At 40.1% G+C, this 27,958-nt stretch overlaps 1 protein-coding gene across 6 annotated transcripts; it reads right to left on the bottom strand.

Annotated features, from left to right (window-relative positions):
• Positions 1 to 84: 84 nt before the first annotated feature.
• TUBD1 (tubulin delta 1) lies at positions 85 to 27,958 on the bottom strand. 6 transcript variants are annotated; one of them, XM_033431649.2, is made up of 9 exons: positions 27,777 to 27,957; positions 26,740 to 26,955; positions 25,000 to 25,147; positions 23,993 to 24,209; positions 23,035 to 23,266; positions 18,183 to 18,347; positions 11,224 to 11,364; positions 9,687 to 9,870; positions 85 to 2,743 (listed from the first exon to the last, which is right to left on the bottom strand). In XM_033431649.2, the coding sequence occupies exons 1-9, from the start codon at positions 27,868 to 27,870 to the stop codon at positions 2,683 to 2,685; spliced, it is 1,458 nt and encodes a 485-aa protein (XP_033287540.1). In that variant the 5' UTR covers positions 27,871 to 27,957; the 3' UTR covers positions 85 to 2,682. The 6 variants fall into 6 exon arrangements, with proteins under 6 accessions (XP_033287540.1, XP_004271792.1, XP_033287539.1 ...); XM_004271744.4 differs by lacking the exon at positions 85 to 2,743 and adding an exon at positions 3,175 to 7,487 and having other exon boundaries at positions 27,704 to 27,954; XM_033431648.2 differs by lacking the exon at positions 85 to 2,743 and adding an exon at positions 3,175 to 7,487 and having other exon boundaries at positions 27,777 to 27,954.

Here is a 27,958-nt window from a genome sequence, read left to right as displayed (position 1 = left end):
TAGCCACGTTGGGGGAAAAAATTTTTTTTTATTCACTTTTTAAATCTAATATGAAACAGTTAGGGCCAGTAGTGGTATTAGCCACGTTGGGGGAAAAAATTTTTTTTTATTCACTTTTTAAATCTCTAATAGTTTAGGGCTTCCCTGGTAGCGCAGTGGTTGGGAGTCCGCCTGCCGATGCAGGGGACACGGGTCCGTGCCCCGGTCCGGGAAGATCCCACATGCCGCGGAGCGGCTAGCCCGTGAGCCATGGCCGCTGAGCCTGCGCATCCGGAGCCTGTGCTCCGCAACTGGAGAGGCCACAACAGTGAGAGGCCCGCGTACTGCAAAAAAAAAAAAAAAATTATCTAATAGTTTAAAGTACTATAGGGAAGAGGCAAAGCTGTTGAAAAATGATCTCCCTCCAGGAGCTTACAGTCTTCTTGGGGGTTATGCAAATATGCAGGTAACTATAATGTAGAGTAGTAAGATGAAGGCCATAAGAAAAAAAAAATGGGAAGAGGAAGAAAACTGCTGACTAGGAAGGATCAGAAAAGGTTTCATGAGGATGTGGCACTTGAATTGCCAGGTAGGGGTTGGGGTGAGGGAAAAGCCCTGTGAGAGACACCAGGAAAGCACCAGTGAGGGAGCTGTGAGACAAGGCCAATGAGCCTTCTACCTCTTATTCTCTGCCTAGCTTCGTTTTGTTTCCTTTAAGGTACCTACATATAATTCACAACTAGTCAATTTTCTTGTTTTTGCTCATTCCTCCACTAGAACCTAAGCCACATAAGGGCAGACACTATTGTGCTCTCCTTTGTATGCTCAGAGCCAAGCACAGGGTGGGGTCACACACAGTATTTGCTGAATGGATATTGCAACAGCCCACGTGAAGCAGCAGCAGAGATTCGAAGGCAGGCAGGAGGTGCTACCTAAGTAGAGTCCAGGTAATGGTGGAGTGAAAGAGGTGGAGTATACATGAAGGATGAACCAGAGAACCCTGAGAAGACAGCAATAATCATTGATCACTGAGCCAGGAATATAGGAGGAGGACCAAGTTTGAGAGAGAGAGTCACTATTCCGTTTTGAACATATGAAGGGAAGATACCAATAGAATGGTGGGGCCTAGTATAGGGGTGTATGTCAGTTCTCCTAACTCCTCAAACCACTCCCTGTCAGAGAATAAACCTGACTTTTTCAGAGAATTCTCTAGAGTAGTATGTCCTCTGTACTTTCCTGTAAGTGATCATCTAAGCCTCACCTTGTTATGTAGCACTGTTCCTGAAGAATGGCACTGTGACTGGACCTTGGAGCCACAGGAAACTGCTTTAAAATTCCTCTCCACAGTTGTATCCTGCCTGCTTTGCCAATGGCTCCTCCCTCTGAGAACTGGGAGGATGGTAATTCCTGGATAGATTGTCTTTATAAGGAGAAAAGTTTGGCAGTGTGATTTCCTGTATATTTCTACTAGAGTCCAAGATTCCAGTAGTGCTAGCCTAGACAGCAGTGGCAGCCACCTAGAACCCAGATGTCATTAGTATTCCCAAGTAAGTACGAGGGCGTCCTCCCAACTGCCTTTGCCAAGCCAAAAGGCAGAGTCACGGCTTTATTACACCTTCTAGAGCATGTGGTAAAGGCGACTTTCCATTTGGCTGCTTTGGTGCCGGGGTTGTTTACATGTTTCAGTAAGTGAGTTACGCTTATTGAAGTTGGCTGGATAGGAGTTCAGAATAAATGACATATGACCACAATCATACCATTCACCAGAAGCACCAGAGTTCAGAAGGAGAGAGATTTACTTCTGTAATAATCCTTTGGTACAGAGAAGAGAGGCACAAAACTCGAGTATTCCACTCTCAAGAAGGTCCACAGTTTTTGAAGCCTTTGAGAATTGGGGTGTGACTGTTCCTGGCTTTCTGATGGAATCAGACAAAATAAGATGCCTATCTGGTAAAAGCACAGGTGTGCGAGTACTTTGCACAATTTTAGAAGGAAAAAAAAAAAAGCTGAAAAATAGTGCTTGTAGAAAAATGTAGAGATCAAAGAAATTTGCAGATGTTCTGCATTTTCTTCTTCAAACATAATCTGTCTGAGCATAAAAGACATCCCTGGTCTCTGCAAGGAAGAAATAAAAGGTTCTTTCATACATAAATGATTTCCTACTTTATACACCTCTTTTCAGGCTGCTCCCAGACTTTGTGTTTGATATATTTACTAGTCTTCCCTGCAGTAGGCGATGTTCATTAGAAGAACATGTTGAGACAGTAGGACCCCAAAGCTATCTTTAACTTCTCCCTTCCTCCTCTGCCCCTGGAGCATCCTATAATTCCTACACCCTATTTCTGTGATAGTTTACAGAACGATGAGGATGCCTATTACTTCCACCCCTTGTTGCTGCCTTCTGATTCATTTGACTTATTCCTCCGTTCTTCAAACTGTCTCCAGGTCTTAACGTCCTTTGAAAAATCATTTTTGAGTTATTTTATCTTTATGTTGGTTTTTTATGGCTTTGCTTAAAAAAAAATGCAAGCCAAAGAAATGCATAATATAAAAAAAGAAGGAAATCCCCTAAGATATTATCCCAAAGAAATTACTATGAAATCTAGCATGTGTCCTTTGAGTCCTGCTCAAAAATGTTCGGAGCCTCCCATTCTTCTTGGTCTTGGGATCCTAGCAGTGGGGGCAGAGCTGGGGCAGGCAGGATCATTGGGGCGTGTCTCTCATCTGTATCTTCAGGTTAGTGATAGTTCCACCTCTGTCCTTACTGAACAAAATTAAACATAACCATGTAGATGAATCTATGTGTTTCTCATAACCACATTTAACAGTCATTTCTGTCAGCTTTGGCTACTACAGCACACAGAAAAGAAACAGTGGGAGAGGGGGAATGGCCAAACATTAGAAGGCTTAGAATTCCAGGACAAGGAATTTAGATTTTTTTTTTTTTTTTTTTTTTTTTTTTTTGCGGTATGCTGACCTCTCGCTGTTGTGGCCTCTCCCGTTGCGGAGCCCAGGCTCCGGACGCGCAGGCTCAGCGGCCATGGCTCACGGGCCCAACCGCTCCGCGGCATGTGGGATCTTCCCGGACCGCGGCACCAACCCGCGTCCCCTGCATCGGCAGGCGGACTCTCAACCACTGCGCCACCAGGGAAGCCCAGGAATTTAGATTTTAGGCAAGGACTTGCAAACAAAGGCAGTTGTACACTCTCTTTTAATATATTGTTTGAATTTATATTGCCTTAAGTGGCTCTTAATTATATAAGATGACTTCAGAAGCAGAATATTTTTAATTACATTTCCAGGTCCTTAGTTTCATCTAATAGTTGTGAGATCTATTGCTAATATGGGGCCTTTAATAGGCTTTATTGTGTGTCTGTAGTTTTGCAGCTTTACGTCTCTTCCACAGTTTTTCAGACGTTTATATTAATCTGTTCAACAAACAGAGAGTCTCTACATGAGTCAAGCATATGATCTGCAGCAAGGAATATACCAAATGGTGAACTCCTAAAGGGCAGGGGCCAGGTTTACCTCGTTTTTTTATTTCCCCATCTTTGCACAGTGTCTTAACTTGCAGGTGTTCAATGGATGTTTGTGGAATTAAGCTCATATCCTGCCTCTTTCATACTGTTCACAGGAGCTGAGCTTAAGCAAGGCCCTTCTTTTTTTAAAAAAAGGAAAACTTCCATCTTTCTGCCTCATGTCATGTTTCTTACTATCGTGTTCCCATGAACTCTCACCTAGTAAGGATAAGCTTTGTTCAACTCCAGTTTCTACAATTCCCAGGATTTTGCTCCTGAAGTGTCTAGAATAGCTCTGTCCAATAGAAATATCATGCAAGTCATATATCTAATTTTTAAAATTTTAGTAGCCATACTTTAAAATGTAAAAAAAACAGGTATTATACCAATTTGAATAAGTTATTTACCTTATTATGTCCAAAATATCATTTCCACGATTTAAGATATTAATATTTTACATTATTTTATTTGTATTATCTTCAAAATCCAGTGTGTATTTTACACTTACTGACCACATGTGGCTAATGGCTACCTTATTGGACAGCCAATATTGGACAAAAATCTTTGAATTTCTGTGTACTTACCATGTAAATAATTAAATTCATAGGACAAGAGAGCCATGAAAGTATCCATTGTATTGGCTCCATCATTGGCAAAGGAGAAAAATTCAGGTAACACAGAATTATTTGCTAAGAGACATGTAATTTAGCTTCTTGTTTCTTTTCATGCTATCTTGTAAGCTATTCTTAGATTTTTTATCATTAGGTAAAGTCCATAATTCAAAAACCATCGAGTATTTCTTTTTTTTTTTAAATGCTTATAAGCTATTAGCAGTTCTTTGGGAATCATCATCAGTTCCCCTGACCTTCCTTTTCATCTCTTCCCTGGCTTCACTGGCTCCCTAGAGTCTAAATGATTAGGATTTTCTCTCTTTTCCCTCTTCTCCCTTGAATGCCATATCTTCTGCAACACTGACCCAACACTGCGTTCTCCAGAAACTTAAAATATTTACATTGTTTATCTTAACATTCCTGCTAGGGGAAGTGGGATTCCATTTATTAATAAGGTTGACATTGCATCGTCTGAGACATTTCAGAGTGTAGGAGTAGGAAGTTATTTAGTTAAAAATATAAAGCCAGATTTTTTAGCTCACATTCCTAAAACCCATAGGAAACAATGTGATTGATACAGATGAGCAAATATCTCTTAAATTAAATAACTGATTATTTGCAAAAATGACAAGTTAGTGGGCAAAGCCATATTTGGAAGGTAGGTGGAAGAACAAGGAAGGGTTGACTGCCAGACCTTGAGCTCATGCGGAGAGAACAGTGGGATGGGAACATATGGAGCATGTTTTAAAACAAAATTTTGGACAGGAATGCAAGTGTGATAAACATGGTGGTCAGGAGAAGAATCACTGGTATGTACACTGCACAGTAAAGTCTACAGAGCCAGTGAGGAGGCTTCAGACAAATTTAAAGCCTAGACTAAAGGTCCCAGTTCACGGTTCTTTACCTTGTACCACATCTTTACTGTAAAAAAAGAAAAAAACTGAACATGGACATGGGCAAGATAATAAGCAATAATTAGGAAGCCAGAATCGTAGCACCAGGCATGGAAAGAAACTTAAGTACCTTGTAAGCTTCTTCATTTAGACTTTGTGGTATTGATCCCCATATACTTAGCATTTGTTCAGTGCCTGGCAGTGAATAGATACTGGTTGAATGAATGAAGGGACTGAGAATAGTGAATCATGGGCACACTTACTGAGTTCTAAGTGACAGGTTAAAGAAAGGAGAAGGGGATTGTTGGCTGACTGAATAGTAGTGGTGAGGGGTTGCGGGGCGAGTACTCAAAGCTAGAAGCAAGAGGGAATGAATGGGAAGAAACAGGTTCTACCGCTTAAAGAGCTCTTAAGAAAAGCACAAATGGGGGAGAACGAAAAGGTTTGAAATTAAGAAACAGTTTGAATTTATACTGTACTCACTGCCTATAGGGGTGCATCTTGGCTGTGTGGGATAATGTCTGAGTGACACACATAGTACGCCAGTTACCCAGTAATCTAAGAAATTACATGTTCAAAGCTTTTGGCTCTCTATGCCCAGGAAGTTATGATTCTAATGTTGTCCTGGCTGATTGGCCGTTATCTCCACACAAATCAAAGTACATTTCCAATGCCACCCCTTATTTTGAAGCTTTGGCATCAACTTCTTTGTGTTAATTTTTAAGTTATCACAACTCTAATAGCAAAAATTTTTACATTATTCCAAATAGACAAGAAAAAAATTTCAATGTAAACATTTAAAACAATTTTGCAAATATTTAGGTATCCACACACACCAAATAATGCAGTTGTGCATGAAACAATAACATGCATAAGAAAGGGTCAACTCACATAAGTGAATGGCTCTGTGTAATTGGAGTTTACTTCCAAGAGTCACCTGCCATTGATTCCATGAGTTGCCAAATTAGAAATATATTTGTCCCATTTGGTACCTCATGCATGCTTTTCTCAAATATAAAATGATTTCAACTTACGACCTTCTTTAAGCTTAACTTGTAGCAAAGTTCTTCAGAATCAGCCTACCCCCTAGTGAGGTAATTTGGTTACAGATCTTCATTAATGCTGGTTTAGTTCGGGAAATTGTTTCAGTCTTTGGATCTCTGCAATGCTAAACTATTACTTTTAACTTTATTTTGTAAAAATTACAATCTCATTATTTTTTAGTATTCTTGGCTTAACAAAATACAGCAGTGGGTGTGCCTTTTAGCAGTTGAACAGACCACTTTTTACATTCCTTAGAAATAAGATATGGTTCAGTATTTTAAATCATAGCAACAGTTGATAAGAAAAACAGCAAAAAGGTAATCATTTCCATATGGAAAGAAAAGGAAGAAACCACTGGTAGATTTGGCAGAAAGGGCAAAATGTTCCTATTTGTTTGCCATTTTACATTTGTTAATACATTGCATGTGATGTGTTTTATTGAACTACCCCATTCCCCTCAAACTCAGCTGCAAATTTCCAAATGTGTTCTGTCCTTCTGAATGAAACCAACATCTGTATGTGTCAGTTTCATCTAGGACAATATTTACTTGGTGGTAATTTTCTCAACATAGTGAATTTGGCGAAAGCTCTTACCCCTTTTACTGAAAGGAATATAACTGTCTTCCACACCAGCTAAATACCTGTAAGTAATTTTAAAGCACTGGTTGAATAAAATCAGTCTCTGCTCTGGCATTCTAAGATCTAAAAGAAAAACCCAATTTTCTGATGCCCAGAAAATTTAAGAACAGCAAACAAAGGAAACATTTGCTTATTTACTTTTGTATTTAAGCATGATATAACGTTTATTAACAAAGTCCTGACATTTATTTTTAAATAGCTGCTTAAAGTGGAAAATCTTACCGTTTTAGAATAAAATATTCAAAAATAGATGTTCACCCTGTAGCTTTTGACAACAGCTCCCTCTTATGGTTCAAAACATTCACTTCAAAGATGAATATATTTAAATACGGAATTGCAATTTCTTAGCTTAAAATTGTGCTATGAAAGTTTAGCTCATACTTAGTGAATGCTTTTTGGAATAAAGAGGGAAGTTTCCTTTTCTGATAGTTCTAGAGTTCTAACATCTCAGCAAAGTATTCCCAAAGTTCTTTAAAGAAGTACCAATATTTTTTCTTACAAAGGAAAATTTCAAGTAGATGTTTTCATTGAAAACATGAAAGGTTTTTCTCCTTTTCTGTGGCTATAGTATGGAGAAGGAATCAGCATTTAACCTTGTTACATTAGCAGATAGGAATTTGAAAAACCTTACGGAGAAAGTAGTATTGCAAGTACTTTAGTCCAAAAATGACTTAAGGTAAATTTTCCCCATTGTTCAAAATCCGAGGTTGCAGTAACTAGCAATAACCTGTTCTAACAATGTGAAACTGTCCAAAAAATCCTCTTCTTCAATTCCAAATTTTGTGTACTGATGAATGTAGGCTCTGGTGAAAGAAACAGAAAATATGAAATAAAAATCTCAGGCAAACGAATAACTCAAAATCAAATAATAAATAGACCTTTCCTAGCTCATGAACACGTGCAGATGGCAGACTCTTTTAAAAGTCTTGCCTTTGCTTCAATGTTTACTCCAAAGGTTAGCAAACTCTCAAAGTTTGTGTCAAGCTCCCTGTCTATTTAGTGTCCAAGAGAGTGACAATAAGAAGCACATAGGAGGGGAATTCCCTGGCCGTCCCATGGTTAGGACTTGGTGCTTTCACAGCCAGGGCCCGGGTTCAATCCCCGGTCGGGGAACTAAGATCCTGCAAGCCGCACGGCATGGCCAGCACATAGGAAAAAGAAGCATGTTCAGATTTGGCTGTCTACCCAGCACATATTCAACACCCTACAGGAGATGACTGTGTTCAATATAAACTCTTAAGAAGTGCCTGAGAAGTTTTATCTAAGGCGTGAAACTGTAGAAACACATTGGTCCAGTTCTAGGAATGAAGTGAAGCCTCCCAAGTGTTTTTCAGACAACACTTAATTTTCACTAATGCCAGGTGATCCTCTTAATACCTCCAGTCCCCCAAAATGTTCTGAGGCAGGAGAAGTCATGTTAAAAAGAATATCAAGGGCAGACATGAACTAAATTGATGAAATAATAGCTGCTACCATTTAATGAGAGTGGGACGAGAACTATACCAACAGAGGACACAGAGTTCACAGTCCTGAGGAGTAGGGGTTTATGGAATGGCCATGTGCAGGATGGGGGGCCCTTGGGAATCCTAGCTAATCAAAGTACAGGCTTACCCAATGATTTGAGAAATTCTGCTTTAACATTAAGTAATTGTGGCAGAGGTCAGGGAACCGGATAACAAACACATTTCTTAGTAATCAAGCAGACATTTCTTAGTACCAAGTAGAGTTGAACTTGCAATGTTTCTTACTGAGCAAGATCAGGATCTCTTCCATTCTCAAGGATCTTATTTTGGAAAACTATCTTACTGTCCCTGCCTTATAGTGAAATTTCTACTTTACTTTCATTTCATTTAGAAACTACTCATTTAGGGACTTCCCTGGTGGCGCAGTGGATGAAACTCTGTGCTCTCAAAGCAGGGGGCCTGGGTTTGACCCCTGGTCAGGGAACTAGATCCCACATGCATGCCGCAACTAAGAGTTCCCATGCCATAACTAAGGAGCCTGTGGGCCGCAACTAAGGAGCTGGTGAGCCACAACTAAGAAGCCCACATGCTGCAACTAAGAAGCCAGCAAGCTGCAACTAAAGGAGTCCTGGAGTCACAACTAAGACCTGGTGCAACCAAATAAGTAAATTTTTTTTTTTTTTTTGCGGTACGCAGGCCTCTCACCGCTACGGCCTCTCCCGTTGCGGCGCACAGGCTCCGGACGCACAGGCTCAGCAGCCATGGCTCACGGGCCCAGCCGCTCCGCGGCATGTGGGATCCTCCCGGACCGGGGCACGCACCCGTGTCCCCTGCATCGGCAGGCGGAGTCTCAACCACTGCGCCACCAGGGAAGCCCCAAATAAGTAAATTTTTTTAAAAAGAAACTACTCGTTTAGCCAACAACAACAATAATACCATGGAACAATTATTGAGCATTTACTAGTCATGCACTGTACTAAGGGTTTCTTACATTATCATCTCATTTAATCCTCACCACATATATCCTCTCTTTTGGGTCCATTGTACAGAAAAGGAAATGAAACCTGAAGTAATGTGCCCAAAGTTTCATACCTACAAAGTACTTACTCCATGCTATAGATTGAATGTTTGTGTTCCCCCAAAATTCGTATGTTGAAATCCTAACTCCCAAGGTGATGATATTAGGAGGTAAGGCCTTTGGGATGTGATTAGGTCATGACAGTGGAGCCCTCATGAATGGGATTAGAGGCCCATGAAAGCTCCTTTGCCCCTCTGCCATTTGAGGACACAGCAAAAAGACACCACCTATGAACCAGGAAGTTGGTCTTCACTGGACATTGAATCTGCCAGTACCTTGATCTTGGACATGCTAGCCTCGAGAAATGAGAGAAATTTCTTTGGTTTATAAGCTACCCAGTCTATGCTCTATTTGTTATAGCAGCCCAAACAGACTAAGACACTCCAGATCCTGCATAGTGTTTTAACATTATATTATCTGCTTAAGGTTAGGAAAGGTTTGTAGATTTATTTTTTACTTACTTTGAAGCAAACATATTCCATGCTTTGCCCACAATCGTGTCAAGTGGTTTTACTAAGAACTGGCTATTGCTGACCAACGCGGCAGACTTCTCATATTTGCTAAAGGCTCGCTGGGTTTTCCACACACTGAAAGCATGAACAGGCTCTAACCAGGAAGTATAGAGAGCTGGATCTTTAAATGCTCCTAGGGTAAAATAACAAGGCACTGTTTACATCATAAATCATCAGTTTTGAAACAAATTAATAAACAGATATTTTTGTATCCATTTTACCAGAAATCTTTTGTTTTGCTCTTTGAAACTAGCTTTATATTGCTTTTGGATAAATGATCCATATTCATCATAAAAAAAAATCCACACCATTCAGAAAAGTATTTATTAAGAAGAAAATTTAAAAGCCAACTCAACAGCTGAAATGCTACCACCCAGAGACAGACTATGAACAGTCTGCTGACCCGCTTTTGTACTATAATTTTACATACATGCCCTATGTAATATGCATTTTTCATTCACCAATATGTTGTAAACCTCTTTTCTGTGTCAGTAAATATCACTCATATTTTTAAAAGCTTCTATGAATATACCATAATTTCTTTAACACATTTCCTATTGTTGGGCATTTAGGTTGTTCCCACATTTCTGTTAGTGTGAAAGATGTTGCAGTGAATATCTTTACACCTCTGTGTACCTGCATCATTTGCTGTGGGTAAATTTTTGGAGGTTAGATTACTTTATATATCCTTTTATTAACTTTCTCATTTTAAAATCTAAAATGAAGAAAGTACACCATCTGATTGACTTGATCTCTTTTTAATTATTACTAGTTTTTTATTTAAGAGGTATTACAGGGATGAGATTGATTTTCTTTATATCACAGCTAGAAGCAGCCAATTGGATGCTGCTGGAATCATCAGACAAGGATAATATAATCCCAGAGACTTGCCATAGAAACACAAAGAAAGCTAAGAAGAGTACTGCTCTTTCAACCTCCTGAAAACGTTGTACCAATGCTTGTCACAGAGACCATTAGTTGTCCTGCAATACCTGTTCTCCCCTTCTTCTTTAGTAACAGAACCACCAAATTTTAACTGTGCTCATAGCCACCCCTGCAGCTAGATGTGGCACATGATTCAGTCCCAGTCGAAGGGATAGAAACACAAGTGTGGTGTGTGACCCCAGAGGACCAGGCCTGCCCTTCTTTGCTTATTCCTATGTGATTTGATGGCTGAAGTTCAAACAGATGCCTTGCACTAAGGACAAAGCCACGAGGTGAGGATGACAGGTCAACCAGATTCAGGAAGAAAGAATTAAACTTGTCCTCTTGTTTACACCACATCTATTTTGGTATCCAGTCACACACTTACTGATACAATGGTTACATTTTGTTACTAAAATATGGAGTTATTATTTTCCTTTCTTTAAGAATAAATTCAGGGACTTCGTTTTTTTCTTTCTCTTTTCTTTTCTTTTTTTTTTACCATGCATACCATGTACATGTGCAAAACGTACATCTTAATTTTCACCTTAACTTTGCTTACCCAGCTCCGCACTATGTACGTCTTTCCCACGAAGGATGACCAAGTTAGCAATGGAAGTGTTAAAATGAGACTCCTTGTTGAGAGACATTTTACCACGCGTAGGAAGTCCTGATAAAGGAGGCCGTACCTGCCAATCAATACCTACCAAAAGAAAAAAAAGAGCAAGAGATTTTACAAATCGCCTTGAACAAGAAGAGAAAGATGTATTATAGTATGTGTATTTTATATAAATTTCCATTTGATAAGTAAAAGTTGTGGCAGGGTGGGGTTCTTCTAAAAATTTAAACATTCTTATCTGGTTGACCTAAAGTGATTCAAACTACTCAGTCCTGAGAAAGGCATGAAATAGTCTTCATCGAATATTAAAGGACGGTGGTAGGTGCAAAGGATGCAATTCTACAACGCAGTAAAAAGAAAGTAACTTCTGACACACGTGACAATGTGGATCAATATCAGAAGCCTGATGCTAAGTGAAGCAAGCCTGACTCAAAAGATTACATCCTGTTTGATTCCATTTACAGGACGTTCTGGAAAAGGCAAAACCATAGGAATAAAGTTCAGGTCAATAGTTGCTTGGGACTTGGAGTGGAGGAAAGAGGCTGTCTACAAAGGGGTGTGAGGGAACTTTTTGGAACATGGAAATACTCTGTCTCAATTGTGGTGGTGGTTACACCGTTTAAGTGTGTCAAGATTCATAGAACTATCCACCTATAAAGACTGAACTTCACTCTGTATGTCTCTATGAACAAATAAACAAAATACATATAAAAATGTTAAGGGATGTAGAAACACAAAGCAAAAATAGGATTGAAAATTGAGGGCTTCCCTGGTGGTGCAGTGGTTGAGAATCCGCCTGCCAATGCAGGGAAAAGAGGTTTGATCCCTGGTCCGGGAAGATCCCACATGCCGCGGAGCAACTAAGCCCACTAGCCACAACTACTGAGCCTGCGCTCTAGAGCCCGCGAGCCACAACTACCGAGCCCACAAGCCACAACTACTGAAGCCCGTGATACACAACTACTGAGCCTGTGCTCTAGAGCCTGTGAGCCACAACTACTGAGACCACATGCCACAACTACTGAAGCCCGCATGCCTAGAGCCCGTGCACCGCAACAAAGAGTAGCCCCCGCTCGCTGCAACTAGAGAAAGCCTGCGCACAGCAACAAAGACCCAATGCAGCCAAAAATAAATAAATTTATTTTTTAAAAATATACATGATCAAAAACAAAAATAGAGGGGACTTCCCTGGTGGCACAGTGGTTAAGAATCTGCCTGCCAGTGCAGGGGAAATGGGTTTGAACCCTGCTCTGGGAGGATCCCACATGCTGCAGAGCAACTAAGCCTGTGTACCACAACTACTGAAGCCCGCGCACCTAGAGCCCGTGCTCCACAACAAGAGAAGCCACTGCAATGTGAAGCTGGCGCACCGCAACAAAGAGTAGCCCCTGCTCACCGCAGCTAGAGCGCACAGCAACAAAGACCGAATGCAGCCAAAAATAAATAAAGTAAATAAATTTATTAAAACAAAAATAGGGACTTCCCTGGCGGTCCAGTGGTTAATACTCCACGCTTCCACTGCAGGGGGCACGTTTGATCCCTGGTCGGGGAACTAATATCCCACATGCTGTGCGGCACAGCCAATAAATAAACAAATAAATAAAAATTAAATAAATAAATCCCAGATGGGTTAAAATTTAAATATTAAATATAAAACTATGAAAATACTAGGAAATACTAGAGAATATTTTTATATCTTTGGGGTAGGTAAGGCTCAGAATCTATAAAGGAAGATTTACAGGTCTGCTCACATAAAAAGGTAAAATTTCCATATAGTGAAAAATACCATACAAAAGACAAAAGTGATGGACAAAAATATTTACAATCCATGTAACAAAAAAGGGGTATAAATCCACAATATTATATTTCCTTCCATCCAAGTCACCATTGATTAGAAAAAAAATTAAATTATTCACTTAGATTATTAAATTTTACACTTATTGAAGAGTTCTTTTAGAGTAAGTTTATATTTTTAAAAATCATATATCATTCTTGAGCATATATAAAAATATATATGTAACGAAATAACTTAAGGTTTTCCTAAAACTTTTTCACATTCAGTGACTTTATCACTCTTTGTTTCAGCATTAATGATGCCTATGTGTTTTCACATTATTGTGCTCTGTTCCTCCAGAAAGTAGGTGGTGCGGCATTCCTTAAGGGAATCCATGAAAACACTAAGTCACTGGCTCTTAAACTGGCTTTGCAACCATGTAAAGCACATCTGCCTTTGACTCCTGCTTAAGGAATGTTGCTAAACTTGTCTGTTTATTATGACAACTGCCTCTTCCCCACCCTAGCAGAAAACTAAAGGTTTACTTTCTGGAGAGGATATGACTGAGAGACTCTAGTCTGGAGAACACCAGGCAGAGGTAAGGGCAGGAAACATACCAAACCAGGAAAACCATGTCCCCTCCCTCCTCTTCCCCCAGATCACTGGGGCTTTGTGTAAACCCTCTGAGCAGAATATCCAACACAACAGACAGGCAAATAGAATATCCAGAAGGACAAATGTACACTGGCTGGAGAGGGCAAAAAAAACTAGATTGAAGCAGGTCAGAAGGCTCTAGGGGAGATTTCTTAAAGAAGATGAAACTGACAGAATACTTGGATACAGGCAGACCTTGGAGATTTTGTGCTTGGTTCCAACCACCGCAATAAAGTAAATTATCACAATAAAGTGAGTCACACGAATATTTTTGGCTTCCCAGTGCATATAAAATTTATGTTTATGGGCTTCCCTGGTGGCGCAGTGGTTGAGTCCGCCTGCCGATGCAGGGGACACGGGTTCGTGCCCCGGTCCGGGAGGATCCCACATGCCGCGGAGCGGCTGGGCCCGTGAGCCATGGCCGCTGAGCCTGCGCGTCCGGAGCCTGTGCTCCGCAACGGGAGAGGCCACAGCAGTGAGAGGCCCGCGTACCGCAAAAAAAAAAAAGTTATGTTTACACTATACTGTAATCTATTAATTGTGCAATAGCATTATGTCTAAAAGGAAATGTACATACCTTAATTAAAAAATACTTTATGGCTAAAAAATGCTAACCATTATCTGAACTTTCAGCAATAGCAACTTTTTGCAATAGTAACATCAAAGATCACCGACCACAGATCACCATAACAAATATAATAATAAGGAAAAAGTTTGAAATATTGCGAGATTACCAAAATGTGACACAGATATGTGAAGTGAGCAAATGTTGCTGGAAAAATGGTGCCAATAGATTTGCTCAATGCAGGGTTGCCACAGACCTTCAATTTGTTAAAGAACACAGTATCTGCAAAGTGCAATAAAACAAGGTATGCCTGTATATCAAGAAAAAATTTAGGTAAGTAGAGAAACAGTGTTGAATAATTGACAGGTACATAGAAAAACTAAGCAAACAAGAAAACAAGGTAATTATTAACTCCAAAGAAAACAAAAAAATTATACAGGAAGGGAAAAGTAATCACAGGATATTTTGTTGCTCAGCTGTGAATAGCATTTACTTGGTCATGATAATGTAAAGCTGAATATCGATTTAACCCAGTGATGACACTTACTACCATATCAGAAGGATGAGCCTGTCTAGAGTGTGTTTTAGAGCTTAGGGGGCCCAGTGTTGGAAAAAAGCTAAATCCTAACCCTCCATGGTGGGAAGTAAATAGGTAATACCTATATCATTGAAAAATCTGTAAATGGCAATAGATAAAAACAGTAAAAGAAATAGCAAAAGAGTTTTGAAAAGTGGTTACCTCTGGGAAGGAGACAATAGAAGAAGGTTATGAACTGAAAGTTTTAACAACCAGCTTCGTAGAATTACCTGACTCTTTAATCTATGTGCATATAATAAGTTAGGGCTCCTATATGGTAGAAAACTATGTAGCTACTAAAAAGAATAAGGCATGTCTAAATGAATGAATTGGAATGAAGGCTACAAAATACTATGACGAAAGACAGTTGCAGAACAAAAAATACATATAATGTGATGCTAGTTTTATTTTTTAAAGTCTGTTTATATACACCCTTAGAACTTTGACTCTCTAGTCCTCACATAAATAAATTGATCCAAACTAGAAAAAATAAATCAACTAATAAATTTTAAAAATAAGGTGTTGTAAATTAAACTTAAAAATAAATAAGTAAAATCCTACACCTGTTCCACCATGGTCTGTTGGGGGTGGGGTGTACTTAAAGAGCTATACCCAGGAAATCTCACCTGAGGAAAGTAAATCCACACTGGCACCTGCTTTTAGATGACAAGATTCTGGACTTTAGGCTGATGTGCTAATAGAATGTGCTAATAGGCTGATGTGCTAACTCTGGGGGTGCTTGGGAAGGGTTAAGTACATTCTGCAAATGGGAGGACATGATTCATTAGGGGACAGAGGGCAGAGGGTGGTAGCCAGCCTCCAAGATGAACTCCAATGATCCTTGCCACCTGGTATTCAGGCCCTTGTGTGGTCCCCTCCCCATGGGATAGGGCTGACCTTAACAACCAAAAGGATGGTGCAAAATGATGGTATGTGACTTCCAAAGCTAGGTTATAAGAGACATTGTAACTTCTGCCTTGCCCCCCTTGGGCCACTCATTCCTCCTGTTGCTATAGGACATGTAGAAACAGATACACGGCTGATGATGATCTTAATGGGGTCAATCTTCATAGAGAGCATTCTGATAACATATGAAGAGTTTTCAAACTATATCCTTCAACCTGGTTAGTGACATAAATATATTTATTCATATGTTCATATTTATATGAAAACATTTAAGTGTTCAAAACTCTATAACTGTGAAAAAATGGTGACACTCTGAATTCCTATATGGGAAAATGACTAAACAAACTGTGGTTTATCGACCTAAGAGGGCTCAGGGCACCACGTCTTACAGTACCCTGAGGAACACTGTGTTCCTTGATAATAGGTATTGCCAGAAAAACAGGTCCTGTGGCCAAAAAGTTCAGGAAGCATTACTTAAGATGTGAACTTTCTACTTATCTCCAAACGTCAGGCACTATGATCTAAAGTCTGTAAGGTAGTACAAGTAAATATAGAGGAAATCCACTTTCATAGTATTGAAACCTAACTTACTGTAATTTGTGGTAAAATATATGCTCCCCAAATAGTACATAGTAGTGACTTCCAGTTAAATGCGACAGACTGAACATACCAGTTTACTCCCCAAATCTCACTAACAACACAGGGATTTTTTTAAAAGGCATAAACAAGAAAAAATGGAAGGAAAATAATGGCAACAAAAATTTGGAAGCTGGAAAGCAAGTGAACCAATGGTTACTGACTTAGCAACCAGGGAAATCTGAACTTTCTGTCCACAGTGGAGGTCCTGGAAGCAGGCCAGGCGCTTCTAAAGGAGGAGTAGTTAAAAATCTGTATGAGAGGCAGTGAGAGCCCCAGACCCTTCCCCACTCCTGCACTAGGGGGAGTGCCCCACCCTCCATCCGAGAAGAAGGTTTCTGCTCAGGAAAGGCTAAAAACCGGTGAGGCTGTGAAAATACAGCAGTAAACAAAACAAAAATCTCTGCCCTCATAAAGTTTACATTGTACTGAGATAAATGAAAGATCCACACTAAGGAATTCCAGAATGCTAGAGACAAAGAGAAAATCCTAAAAGATACAAGAGAGAATAAAACAGGATTAGGAATCAGATTGAAGTGGGACTTCTCAGCAGTAACACTGGAAGCTGGAAGCTATCGAGCAGTGCTTTCAAGACACTGAGTAAAAAATGATTCCCAGCCTCGAATCCTGGCCAATCAAATATAAAAGTAGGATAATGACATTTGCAGCCTTAAAATTTTTACCTTCCCTGTACTCTTTCTTAGGAAGCTCCTGGAGGGTACTATCCATGAGGGAATTAACCCAGAAAGAGGAAGATTTGAAATCTAGGAAACGGGCTAGAATAAAGAAGGAGGCAGAGATGCCAGTGCTGGCTGCTTATTAAGCCTGGAGAGTAACCAGTGCAGACTGGAACAGCAGGGTGAAGTCCTCCGGAAGGGATATCTCCAAGCAGATAATGCAAGTAATAAGATTACCTGATTGATAGGTCTGAACATGCTGAGAAGGGTTTCATTTTTATGGAAAAGTTTAGGGGTAAATTTGTAATAGGTACAAAGAATATCGACCAAATAAATTTAACTATTAACTCTAGGAGGAAAAAATAAACTGTACATGAAATAAAATGTAATCTGTGTATACAGTACATGGCTCAACTATGAATAATATCTACATAGCAAAAATAACACAGACAATGAAAACTGATCTAACCCAAAAGGATGCTTTAACTAGATTGGGAGGAGGGAGGGAAAGGTGTGTGGATGTGTATATAGGGGGTGTTAAGAAGATTCAGTTCTCAACTTCATGCTAGGAAGGCAACTGATAATATCTAAACCTGGAAAATAAAACAAATAGCGGAATATGCAAGATATTTAGAAATATGGGGGCAAATTCCAGGAGAAACATCTCAAAACACTGAAAGCAGTTTCTGCTGGGCTGAGGGGAAGTGTGGAATAGGCTGTTCTCTTCCTCATTATAAACTCATACTGGACAATTACTTGACTTTTTTTTTTTAATTGAGATGTAATTTACACACAACGCAATGGACAGATTTAAATAGACACTTAAGTGAGTTCTGACTCCTTGATTTTTTTAAAAAAACCTATGTTCATATATTACTTTGATAAAAATAAAATAAAAATAAATGTCACACTCATCTGAAATTTTTTTGAGAAATGAAACTGTGAAGTGATTAAGAAATCCTCCCCGGATGTTCTGGTGAGTTTTTTGCAGGAGCCTCCCTGGTCAGAAGAAGGCACCATTATTTCAACTGGATCAAGCCAGTTTATATTGAGAACTCCAGTAGAGGCATTTTTCCCAGCTTGTGGGCTGCATATTTTTAAAATACCCTTTACCTTCTTCCATTTTCGCATTAGAAATGAGCATCTGTCTCAAATGCTTGAGGAGGCCAGCCCAAGTAAATGTGCTGTATGCCAGTGAATTCTCAGACATTTGAGGAATGTTACGAACACCCAGCATCTTGAATTCTGGATGGGGAACTAAATTCTCCATTAAGTCTCCTGCAAAGAAAAAAAATCTGAACTAAATTTTTAAATTCCACGTTGTTTCCACTGACTCATACACAGCCATGATTTGATGGCTTGGGGGAACCAAATGTGTTTTCTCCTCCAAGGCCAAAATTGCTTAAAATGTAAATACAATTTCAGAGACGATGTCTATTAAAGACCACGTATTTGCTTGATTTTGGCACCTATTTTAGCATGAGTGAAAAAAACACACTTTGCCAAAAGGAAACGAGAATTTCTTTTTAGCTAAGAAACTGGAAATGTCAGTGAAATATTTAGCTAAACCCCAGGAAAACAAAATAAGCATGAGACGTAATATGCTTTTATTGTCTGTCATTCAGTGTTCACTAAATAGTCCCTTAGAAATTTTCCTAGATCTCTTATTTATTTTATCTGGTTAAATAATAATCAGAACCTCTTAACATCAAACTTTACTGGGAAAGAAGACAGGATTAGTAACTCCTGAACACAGGAATACACCTATTTTTAGAACCTTGTATTTGTAATGAAACAGAATTAAGGAGAAAGGCTAAGTTGTTTTTCATTCAGAGCTTATTTTATATGTTTTTAAAATATTTTTATCTTTTTAATATGTCATATATTTTATGTATTTTATATATTTTTTATATATTTATAGAAAATACCTAGAGGAGAAAGAAAAATCTTCTACCATAACATGAAATTTAAATTTTATGATAACGTTGAGTGCAAACTCATATCCTACGTCCTAATGTTAAGAACAAATTTTGACACAAACATCTACAAAATGTTGCACAAATTGATCCTATGGCTAATGGAGTTTCCTCTAAACATAAGAATCCTCTTCTGTAAAATACCTAGAGCTGAATCCTATTGCACAGCATGCATAAACAAGCAGCAGTCAGCAAGTAATTCCTGAGGACTAACGCACAAATTAATTGTTAAAATCTGCTTTCCCCCCCAGCGTTCTTGTTTACCCACTCTCATCTTAACCATTCTTGACTTTGTCAAACCCTGTTATGGACTGACAGTTTGTGTCCCTCAAAATTCATATATTGAAATCCTTACCACCAAGGTGATGGCATCAGGAGGAGGTGGGGCCTTTGGGAGATGAGGTCTCTATAAAAGAGACCCCAGAGAGGTCTCCCGTCCCTTGTGCCAGGTGAGAACACAGTGAGAAGACGGCCACCTGTGAACCTGGAAGCGGGCCCTCACCAGGCACTGAATCTACTAGTGCCTTGATCTTGGACTTTGAGCCTCCAGAACTGTGAGAAGTAAACTTGTGCTGTTTATAAGCCGGTCAGTCTATGGAATTCTTGTTATAGCATATTCCTACACACCTTGCGGGATCTTACTTCCCCAACCAGGGATTGAACCCGGGCCATGGCAGTGAAAGTGCCGAGTCCTAACCACTGGACCGCCAGGCAATTCCCTGGACCTAAGTTTTTAAAACTGAGCAATTGAAGGATCGAGGAGGAAACAGGCTTCTTCTGGGGGAAAGCTAAGAGATCTGCTTTAGACACATTATGTTTGGGACGACCATGAAACGTGTACACATAGATGTTGGGAAGGCTGCTGGATATAGACATCTAGAGCTTAGGGAATTGGTCAGAGTTGGAGAGAAACTGGCCAGCTGGAGAAAACAAATGGTGTTGAAAGCCATGGGACTGGGTCAGTCACCTTCGGAGAGGGTTCAAGACCAGCATTTAGAGCTTAGGAAACGGAGGAGCCAAAGAAGGAGGAAAATAATGGGAATAAAAGGAATAGTCATTGAGATAAGGAGGGAAATCAGGAGAGGGGCTGTCACAAAAGACGAAGAGGAGACTCAGAAGACAAGGCATCAGCCATTCCAAATTCTACTGAGATAAAATAAGGACAGTGAACGGGCCAGTGAATTTGACAATGTGAACATGCTTGCGACCTATTAAGAAAAGCAGCTTTAGAAAAGTGATGGAAGAGAAACTAGATCAGAGTGGGTTGAAGAGTGAATAGTTGGTGAAGAAATGAGGACAGGGAGAATGGAGGCCCCTTTGAGGACAGTGGTTCTAAAGAATGACAGATAAGTGGGGAAATCACGAGAGGTGATGTCAAGGGAGGGCTTCTTTGGTGTGAAAGATGCCAGAGAGCCGTTGTAATGGCAGCGACCCAGGAAAGAGGGTTAATGACATGTGAGGATGAGAGATGAGTGAGGAATTAAGTCCCTGAGAAGACAGAGGGAATGGGACCCAGAACCCAAGCGAGAGGCTGGCCTTTGATAGAAGCAGGATACTTCTCCCACTGTGACACAAGGTGAAGGGCAAGTGTGGACCCAGTGCCCTATAGTTTGTACATGGTAGTGGGAGTCAAGAGAGCGCTCATGGAACTGATGGCTTGGATTTTCTGAGGGCAGTTCACCGAGTTCATCACAATCTCCCCAAGGAACAACTGGACCAGCCTGCAGACTCAACCTCCAACCAGCTCTCCACAGGCAATGAATTTTTCAAAAATAAAGGTGATTATGCCAACGACCTCCTTAAAATCCTTCAGTGGCTTTCCCCTGCTCTGAGATTAATGAGGAGGCCTTTAAATGGCTTACAAGGACCTGCAAGGTCGGCCCCTGCTCACCGCTCTAGCCTCAGGTTTCAATCATCCCCCACACCATTCTCTGTGCTCCAGTGACACTGGATTTCTCTCTTCCGAAAGGGCCACGCTTCCTTCTGCCATAGGGTCTTTCCACATGCTATTCCCCCAACATGCTACTCCCTTCTCCCTCCCTTTGCTTAGTCAACTCCAAGTCTTCATCCAGCTTTTTGCTCAAGTGTTACTTCCTCAGGGCAGCCTTCTTTCACCTCGTCAGCCTAAGTCTGGTTCCTTCGTGACCCATTCTCTTGGATCTGTACTCCTTTCCTTCAGAGCATTTAACTCAGTTTTTAATTATATGTTCTTAGTGTAATTATTTGTTCAATGTGAACACAATGTCTGCATTGGTTCCCCACTGAATCCCCAACATGTAGCATAGTGCCTGGCACATAGCAGGAAGCCAATAACTACTGGTTGAATGAACAGATGTACAATATGGTAAGTACTGTGGAATGCAGAGAAATTAACAAGACACATGTCCCCAAGGAAGCTGCAAATTAGTAGGGACTATAAAACATGCATATGACAGATCCTCTAAGGAAACACATGGTGCAGCATCTGGGAAGGGGCCAGAGGGAGATTTACTTTTGATTGCATATTCTTTTGTACTCCTTGAATAAATGTGTGTGTGTTACTTTTAAAGATAAGCAAACACACTTAAAGAAATAATAAAGGCAGAAAACATTAAGTGACATAAAAGAGATACAGAATGCCACAGGAGTTCAGAGAAAAAGGGTTACTTTAGGTAAAGGTCTCAGTAGGAAAGCTTTATGGAAAAATTATCACTTGAATTGGACCCTACAGGAAGAGTAAGGTTTCAGTAGAGGTGAAGAAGGGAAGGAGGAAGTGATTTCTAAGAAGAAGGAACACTGAGCAAAGGGACCAAGGCAGGGAAGTACCAGATTGAAGAAAAAAGTGGAGGCAGGATGAAAAGTAGGTGGGGAATCTATACAGAGGCGGCAGAAGGTGATGAAAACGGAAAGTTAGGATTCAGGGCATAAGGAATTATGACAAATCTGGCAGGTAATGCATGAGCCATAGAATAAGGGTTAAGTAAAGTACAGGATTAGATCTGTGCACTGGGGAGGCTCATTTGGGGCCAGTGTGCAAGACGGATTGACTGCAGGGGGAAGAAGCAGGCAACAGGAAGGAAAGCAGTAATAGGACCACCTTAAGCCAGGAGTGTCCACGTAGATGTGAGCTTTGGTTTTCATGGAAAAAAAAAGGAGAGAGAGGGAGAGGGAGAGGAGAATAAAGAGAACTTTGTATTCAGGGGGAGTATGCAATATTAGTTGAGAGATACTGACCAAGTGAACCAATATCAGAGAGAGGGAAGTAGGGAAGAATGCAGACAGCTGGCTGAGATGGTACCAACAGTCTGAGCATACTGATGAGATATGAGGACAGTGGGAGAAATCCAGGTGACAGGAATTGAGGAAGAGGGGGCTGGGGAGTGAAGACAGGGAAGCAAATGATGAATCCATTCAGAACATGCTAAATCTGAAGAAGCAGATGGCAACTAAGAAAACTGGGATAGGCAACTATTTGGGAAAGAGAGTAGGACTGGGGGTATAGATTACGGAGTCCTCTGCATCTAGATGATTTGAATGGATAAAGCACCACTTGACAAATAACCTGAAAAAAGAACCACTTCTGTACGGAGTGATGAAAATGATGGTTGTGCAACTTTGTGAATATGCTAGAAAACACTGAATTGTACACTTTAGATGGGTGAGTTGTATGGTATGTGAATTATATCTCAAAGTTATTTTTAAAGAACAAAAAAAAGGGGATTTCCCTGGCGGTCCAGTGGTTAAGACTTTGCCCTCCAATGCAGGGGGTGTGGGTTTGATTCCTGGTGGGGGAGCTAAGACCCCAGGTGCCTCGCAACCAAAAAGCAAAACATGAAACAGAAGCAATATTGAAACAAATTCAATAAAGCTAAGCTGCTCTTTGGGAAGGTTTTCGAAATGAGGGAGACCTGAGTATATCTTTAGGCAGAGGGGAAGAGCCATAGAAGAACAACCTTCAGGCTTTCAGAACATCAGACTTCTCTACGAGTAGCACACAGGAGGACAAATACCTAGTGGGTTTCTTCTGTAGTGAAATGAGCCTTCCCCAGAGTAAGTAGGCTGGAACACACGTCCCAGCTGATGTGCGAGGACTTGATTTATATCACGGAAGGAGATCTGCTTGATATTCATCAGTTTCGCACAGATCTTATGAACAGCATCATTCTCATGAACAAGGAGGGCATCTGAAGATCGGTACAAGTGAGAAAGTGTCAAAATGGAATTGTAGTTCTGAACAATAACCTGGAGGAAAAAAAAGGTCAAAGATAAGAAAGGCAGGAGAGAACAGTGGTTAAGAGGGTAGACTCTAAGGGCATCCTGCCTAGGTTCAAAGCCTGGCTCTTTCACTTTCTAGCTATAAGATCTTTGACAAGTTATTTAATCTCTCTATGCCTCAGTTTCCTCGTTTGTAAAATGGGGATAATAATTATACCAGCCTCCTAGAGTTGTAAGGATTAATGATAGAATGCAAGTAAAGCACTTAAGAACAGTGCCCTTATTGAGTAAGGGCTCAATAAATGATGACTATTACTATCACACTTTCTTCCTACATCATTTCCTATGCTGACTTATTTCACCTCTGTTTAATTATTTCTCCTACTAGGGTGATCAATAGGAAATTGGCCTATACAGAAATTTCCTTTCAATGGAAAGAAATGAAAATTCTTTGAAGGTTGGCAATGGCACGATGAGGCCAAGGTCCCTGCTTTACATGCTGTAGCCAGAGGGACTGAACCAGGAATGGGTTCCTGAGAGAAGATGCACAATTGTCTTCTTCGGAATTTTTATGAATAAGGACACCTCATTTGTTTGGCAAAGTTAAATGAATTGTACATGAAAGTACCATATTGTATAATCATTCCTTACACAGTAACTTAACATTTCCAAAGAAAGGGTGAGATCAATCTTTTACCTACATTTAACTGCAAAGAATACAAAATATAAATTTTTCAATTGACATGTTCATACCTCACCAGTTCCATAAGGCCATATAATCTGATTCATTTTCAAAGAGTTTGAGTACTGATCTTGTAAGTTCTGTGTAACGAAGGCTCCTAGCCCTGATCCTGTGCCTCCGGCCATACTCATTATGATGAAAAAACCATTCAAAGAATCGCATTTCTCCACTTCCTTCTGGATTAGGTTCATTATAGATTCTTCATGCCTAGGTCCATGAACAGAGTATCTATGCAATGCAAAAGAAACAAACACCTTTCAATTTAACCAGAGATGGAATGCAGAGAAAGATATAGGATAGCAAAGGCTTTTTAAACCTATGGAAGTGAACTAACTCTTAAGAAAGGTACAGGTACCTGATTGATGAAATTTAAGATACACAAGTTAAATATTTTTAACAGGTGAATAGGACCGCTAGGAGAGTAAATTTACTGAGAGTAGAAAATTCTCTTTTATAGTCCATTCCTTTAGGCTGGAGACTTCAATTACCAGGTAGTTCTGCAAGTTTACGGTACAACATAATATTCAGTATTCATAACAATACTTCTAAAGCAGTGGTTCTAACTTTGCTGCACATTAGAATCACCTAGGGAAGCTCTGAAAAATCCCAACATTCAGACTTCATCCCAAACCAATTAAACCAGAATTTCTAGAAGTGAGCCCTAGGCATTGGAATTTTCCAAAGAACACTAGGCAATACTACTGCCTTGGCATATTTCCTATTAACTGGAATACCTGCCAGACAAAGATATTGTATTGACAATAAGTTAGCTGGCAGAACAACAGTGAAGAAGTAGAAAACGTTGCTGCAAGAGATCCTTGGATTCATCATTACCTGAACCTTAAGCATAGATGTACACGAGACAGAATGAGCGTCTTCTGGGTGAAGTCACACTCTACATTTTAAAACAGCAATTTCAAAATTATGTGTTTGGTATATCAACTGTGCAGTTGTAACTATACTATTAATCAACTATGCAGCTGTATCTAAACTGAAAATCATGAGGAATTATTCTTACCCATATGCCCAGTTGTTTCCAGAACCTTGTTTTTGACAGAAGCATGAATGCTGGCCATATTTCCATCGGCCAGAATGGGCAGCCTTTGACAGTGTTTGATTGATAACTTTAGGTTCCATGTCAACAAGTACAGCACGAGCAATTGGAACTAGAGAGGGAAAAAAAAATCAAAAGAAAAATATTGCACGTGGCTTATTTGGGTTAACTCAGAGCATAAACTTCTAGGTCCAAAAAAAAAAAAAATCAAAGATTGAGGATAGGAAGAACTTTCCTTTTGCTTAGAAATTCAGGTGGGCAGCAGCAGGTATATGCAGATGTGTCATAATGCCTAGCATTGTGCTAGGCAGGTTGAATAAACGTGGGCTAAAATGATGACTGGGTCAAGTCTACAAACATCTGTTGAGTGCTTACTATGTGCTATGTACTGTGCTGGGAACACAGAGACAAAGACAACATCAATCCAGCCCTAGGAGGACCAGTGGGAGAGATAAAATACATCAACACTTAATCACAGTATGATGTGATATGACCCACAGCAAATCCACACTAACAGAGTAGTATTTTTATTCAGAGGTATAAAAATACCAAGGGCAAAAAAAGCATCTCAGGATTACTGAAGCAGAAGATGGAGAAAGAGGGGGTATAAGAAGTGATGGATGGGGAGAGAAAGCAGGCAGGGCTCAGATCTTGGAAGTCCTTGTATGCAATGCTAAAAACCTTGAAATTTACTTTTTAGGCAATGAGAAACCACTGAAAATGCTCAAGCAGGGGAGGAAAGATGTCTTTTTTAATACGGTAGTGTGGACGATAGATGTGATAAACACAAGAGACCAGGCAGGGAAACTCAGGAGGATTGTCTTGAAACAGTCCAGGTGAGAAAGGACAAGAGCCAGAACTAAGGCAATGAAAGTGAAGATGGAAAAGGGAGAAGAGTTTCAAGAGATGAGTAGGAGGTAAACTACGCAGATCTTGACGTCTGATGGTATGTGGGCAGTCAGAGCTAAGTTTTAAAGGAAAAATAATGAATGCCCTTGGGTATGGAGATGTTGAGTCTGAGGGACACATGAGAGACGCAGGTGATGTTCACTAATCAGTCTGCAGCTTGGAAGAGATGCTAGGCTAGAGGTTTTGAGAGTCACTAGTATAAAAGATGTAGCAAAATTTGAGAGTCACTGAAATTGCCCAGAGAGAACTATACAAGTGAGGACAGAAGAGAGGCTGAGATGCAACCACTGGAGAAGAAAAGTTCAGAGCCTAAGCAGAAGGAATTTCAAGGAGGGAGTTTTATAGTTAATGTTATCAAATATGGTAGAGAAGTTAAGTGAATTAAGAAAAGAAACACAGTTACTGGCTCTAGGAATTAAGAGATCATTGGGAATTTTTCATAGAACAGCTTCAGTGGTATTGTAGAGCAGAAGTAGGATTACAGTTGGTTAAAGAGGGTTCTCCTTTGAGAATCTTAGATGAGAAGGCAAAGAGATGAGGAAGGAAAAAAGCTATAGTCAAGAGCTAAGTTTTGTTTGTTTGGTTGGTTTTAGATTGGCATGATCTGAGCATGCTCACGTGCTGAGGAGAAGATGTCACTGGAGAGGCAAACGTTAAGATAGAAACAAAGGGCTGAGAGCAAAATCATTCCGTAGTAAGATGGAAGGGGACGGGGTTCAGACACCACGTGGAGGGCCTGGCCTTGAAGAGGCTGGTTATGTCAGAGTAAAGGAGAGGTCTGTGGACCACACATACCTCCATTTTCCTCCTCACTGAAGAATCTTTCTTTGCAAGATGCTTGATATGCCTCATTCTCCCTTTTAGAGCAGAGTCCCTGGGGACAGTGTGAGTCACTAAATAAAGCATCAAACACTTCAAAACCAATCTGATTGCCACATTGACCAAGCTGCACTGTTACTATTGACATGCTGAGACACAAACCAGGCTTACTCCCCCAAAACAGTGAGCAACCTGTAATAGAAAAAATAGAGTCTTTGAGAGCCACTACATTACCAATAAAGAACAAATAAAATGCCATATATGTGAATATACATCACTAAAAATATAATTTGTAAGTACTATATATGTCTATGGTGTTATAGACACAATAGCTATGTTGTCTAAGGAGCCAATCATTCAAGGAAGTTGGTTTCGGGATTCAGGGTTACTCTACGCAAAACCATTCATACACAGCTCAATAGTTTCCAAAATCTCATTTGTAATCGCTATTTTCCTAAGCATGCATTTAAAACAAACAAAACAAATTCTGGTTAAAGGAATTCGTAGTGTACAGTTCACACCACAGGGACAGAGCGAATGCAGAAGTGAGCTCAACAGTAGCACATTTAATTAACATTAATTTTCTCTCTTCAAAATAATGACTTTCTCCACCAATCGCCTTTCTGTTCTGGTAACTACAGTAACACAAGAAAGTCTTTGTATTTAGCTCAGATAGGACAGCAAGGAAGACGAAGCTTGGGGGAAAAAAAGACCAGATGAAATATTAGAGGAAGTATCCACTACTTTTAACACTGAAAAGAGACAATTTTTGGTAACGACCTCACACCGGGTCTATGCAGCACTGGAAAGAGCTGTGGCTTGTAAGCCAGACTCTGTACTTAACAATTATCAAACAACCTTGCAAAAACAGGTATCGTTATTTTCATTTTACAGAGAAGGAAACAGGCTCTGAAAGGTTATGCGACTTTCGCATACTTACTGCACTAGTAAATAGCAAAGCTAAGTTCTCCCTTTCTACGCCGCCCCAGGAGTTCCCCATTAACCCCACTCACTGACAGCCTCAGGATCAGCCGTTTCTGTCCGGTTCAAACTTAAGAGTGGCAACCTTCTTATTATGCGCATGCTCACTTTCAATACCAAAAACATTACAGAGAACGAATGCGCATGTTCCACAGACGACGAGATTTGTTGTGGGTTTTTTTTCCTATTCCGAAAGGTTAATTACGCATGTTCA

Source organism: Orcinus orca, chromosome 19 (assembly GCF_937001465.1).
Source record: "Orcinus orca chromosome 19, mOrcOrc1.1, whole genome shotgun sequence".
Classification (NCBI taxonomy): Eukaryota; Metazoa; Chordata; class Mammalia; order Artiodactyla; family Delphinidae; genus Orcinus; species Orcinus orca.
This window is presented reverse-complemented; position numbering and strand designations above follow the sequence as displayed.

Bases quoted from the DNA above. Each gene is read 5' to 3' on its own strand.
- TUBD1 (XM_033431648.2), bottom strand. From the start codon at position 27,870: ATGTTTTTGGTATTGAAAGTGAGCATGCGCATAATAAGAAGGTTGCCA. The intron at 26,956-27,776 runs GTGAGTGGGGTT...TTTCTATTACAG, and splicing joins GGCTGATCCTGAGGCTGTCA to GTTGCTCACTGTTTTGGGGG. The intron at 18,348-23,034 runs GTATTTGTCCTC...TTTTCTTTGCAG, and splicing joins CTACAGAAGAAACCCACTAG to GAGACTTAATGGAGAATTTA.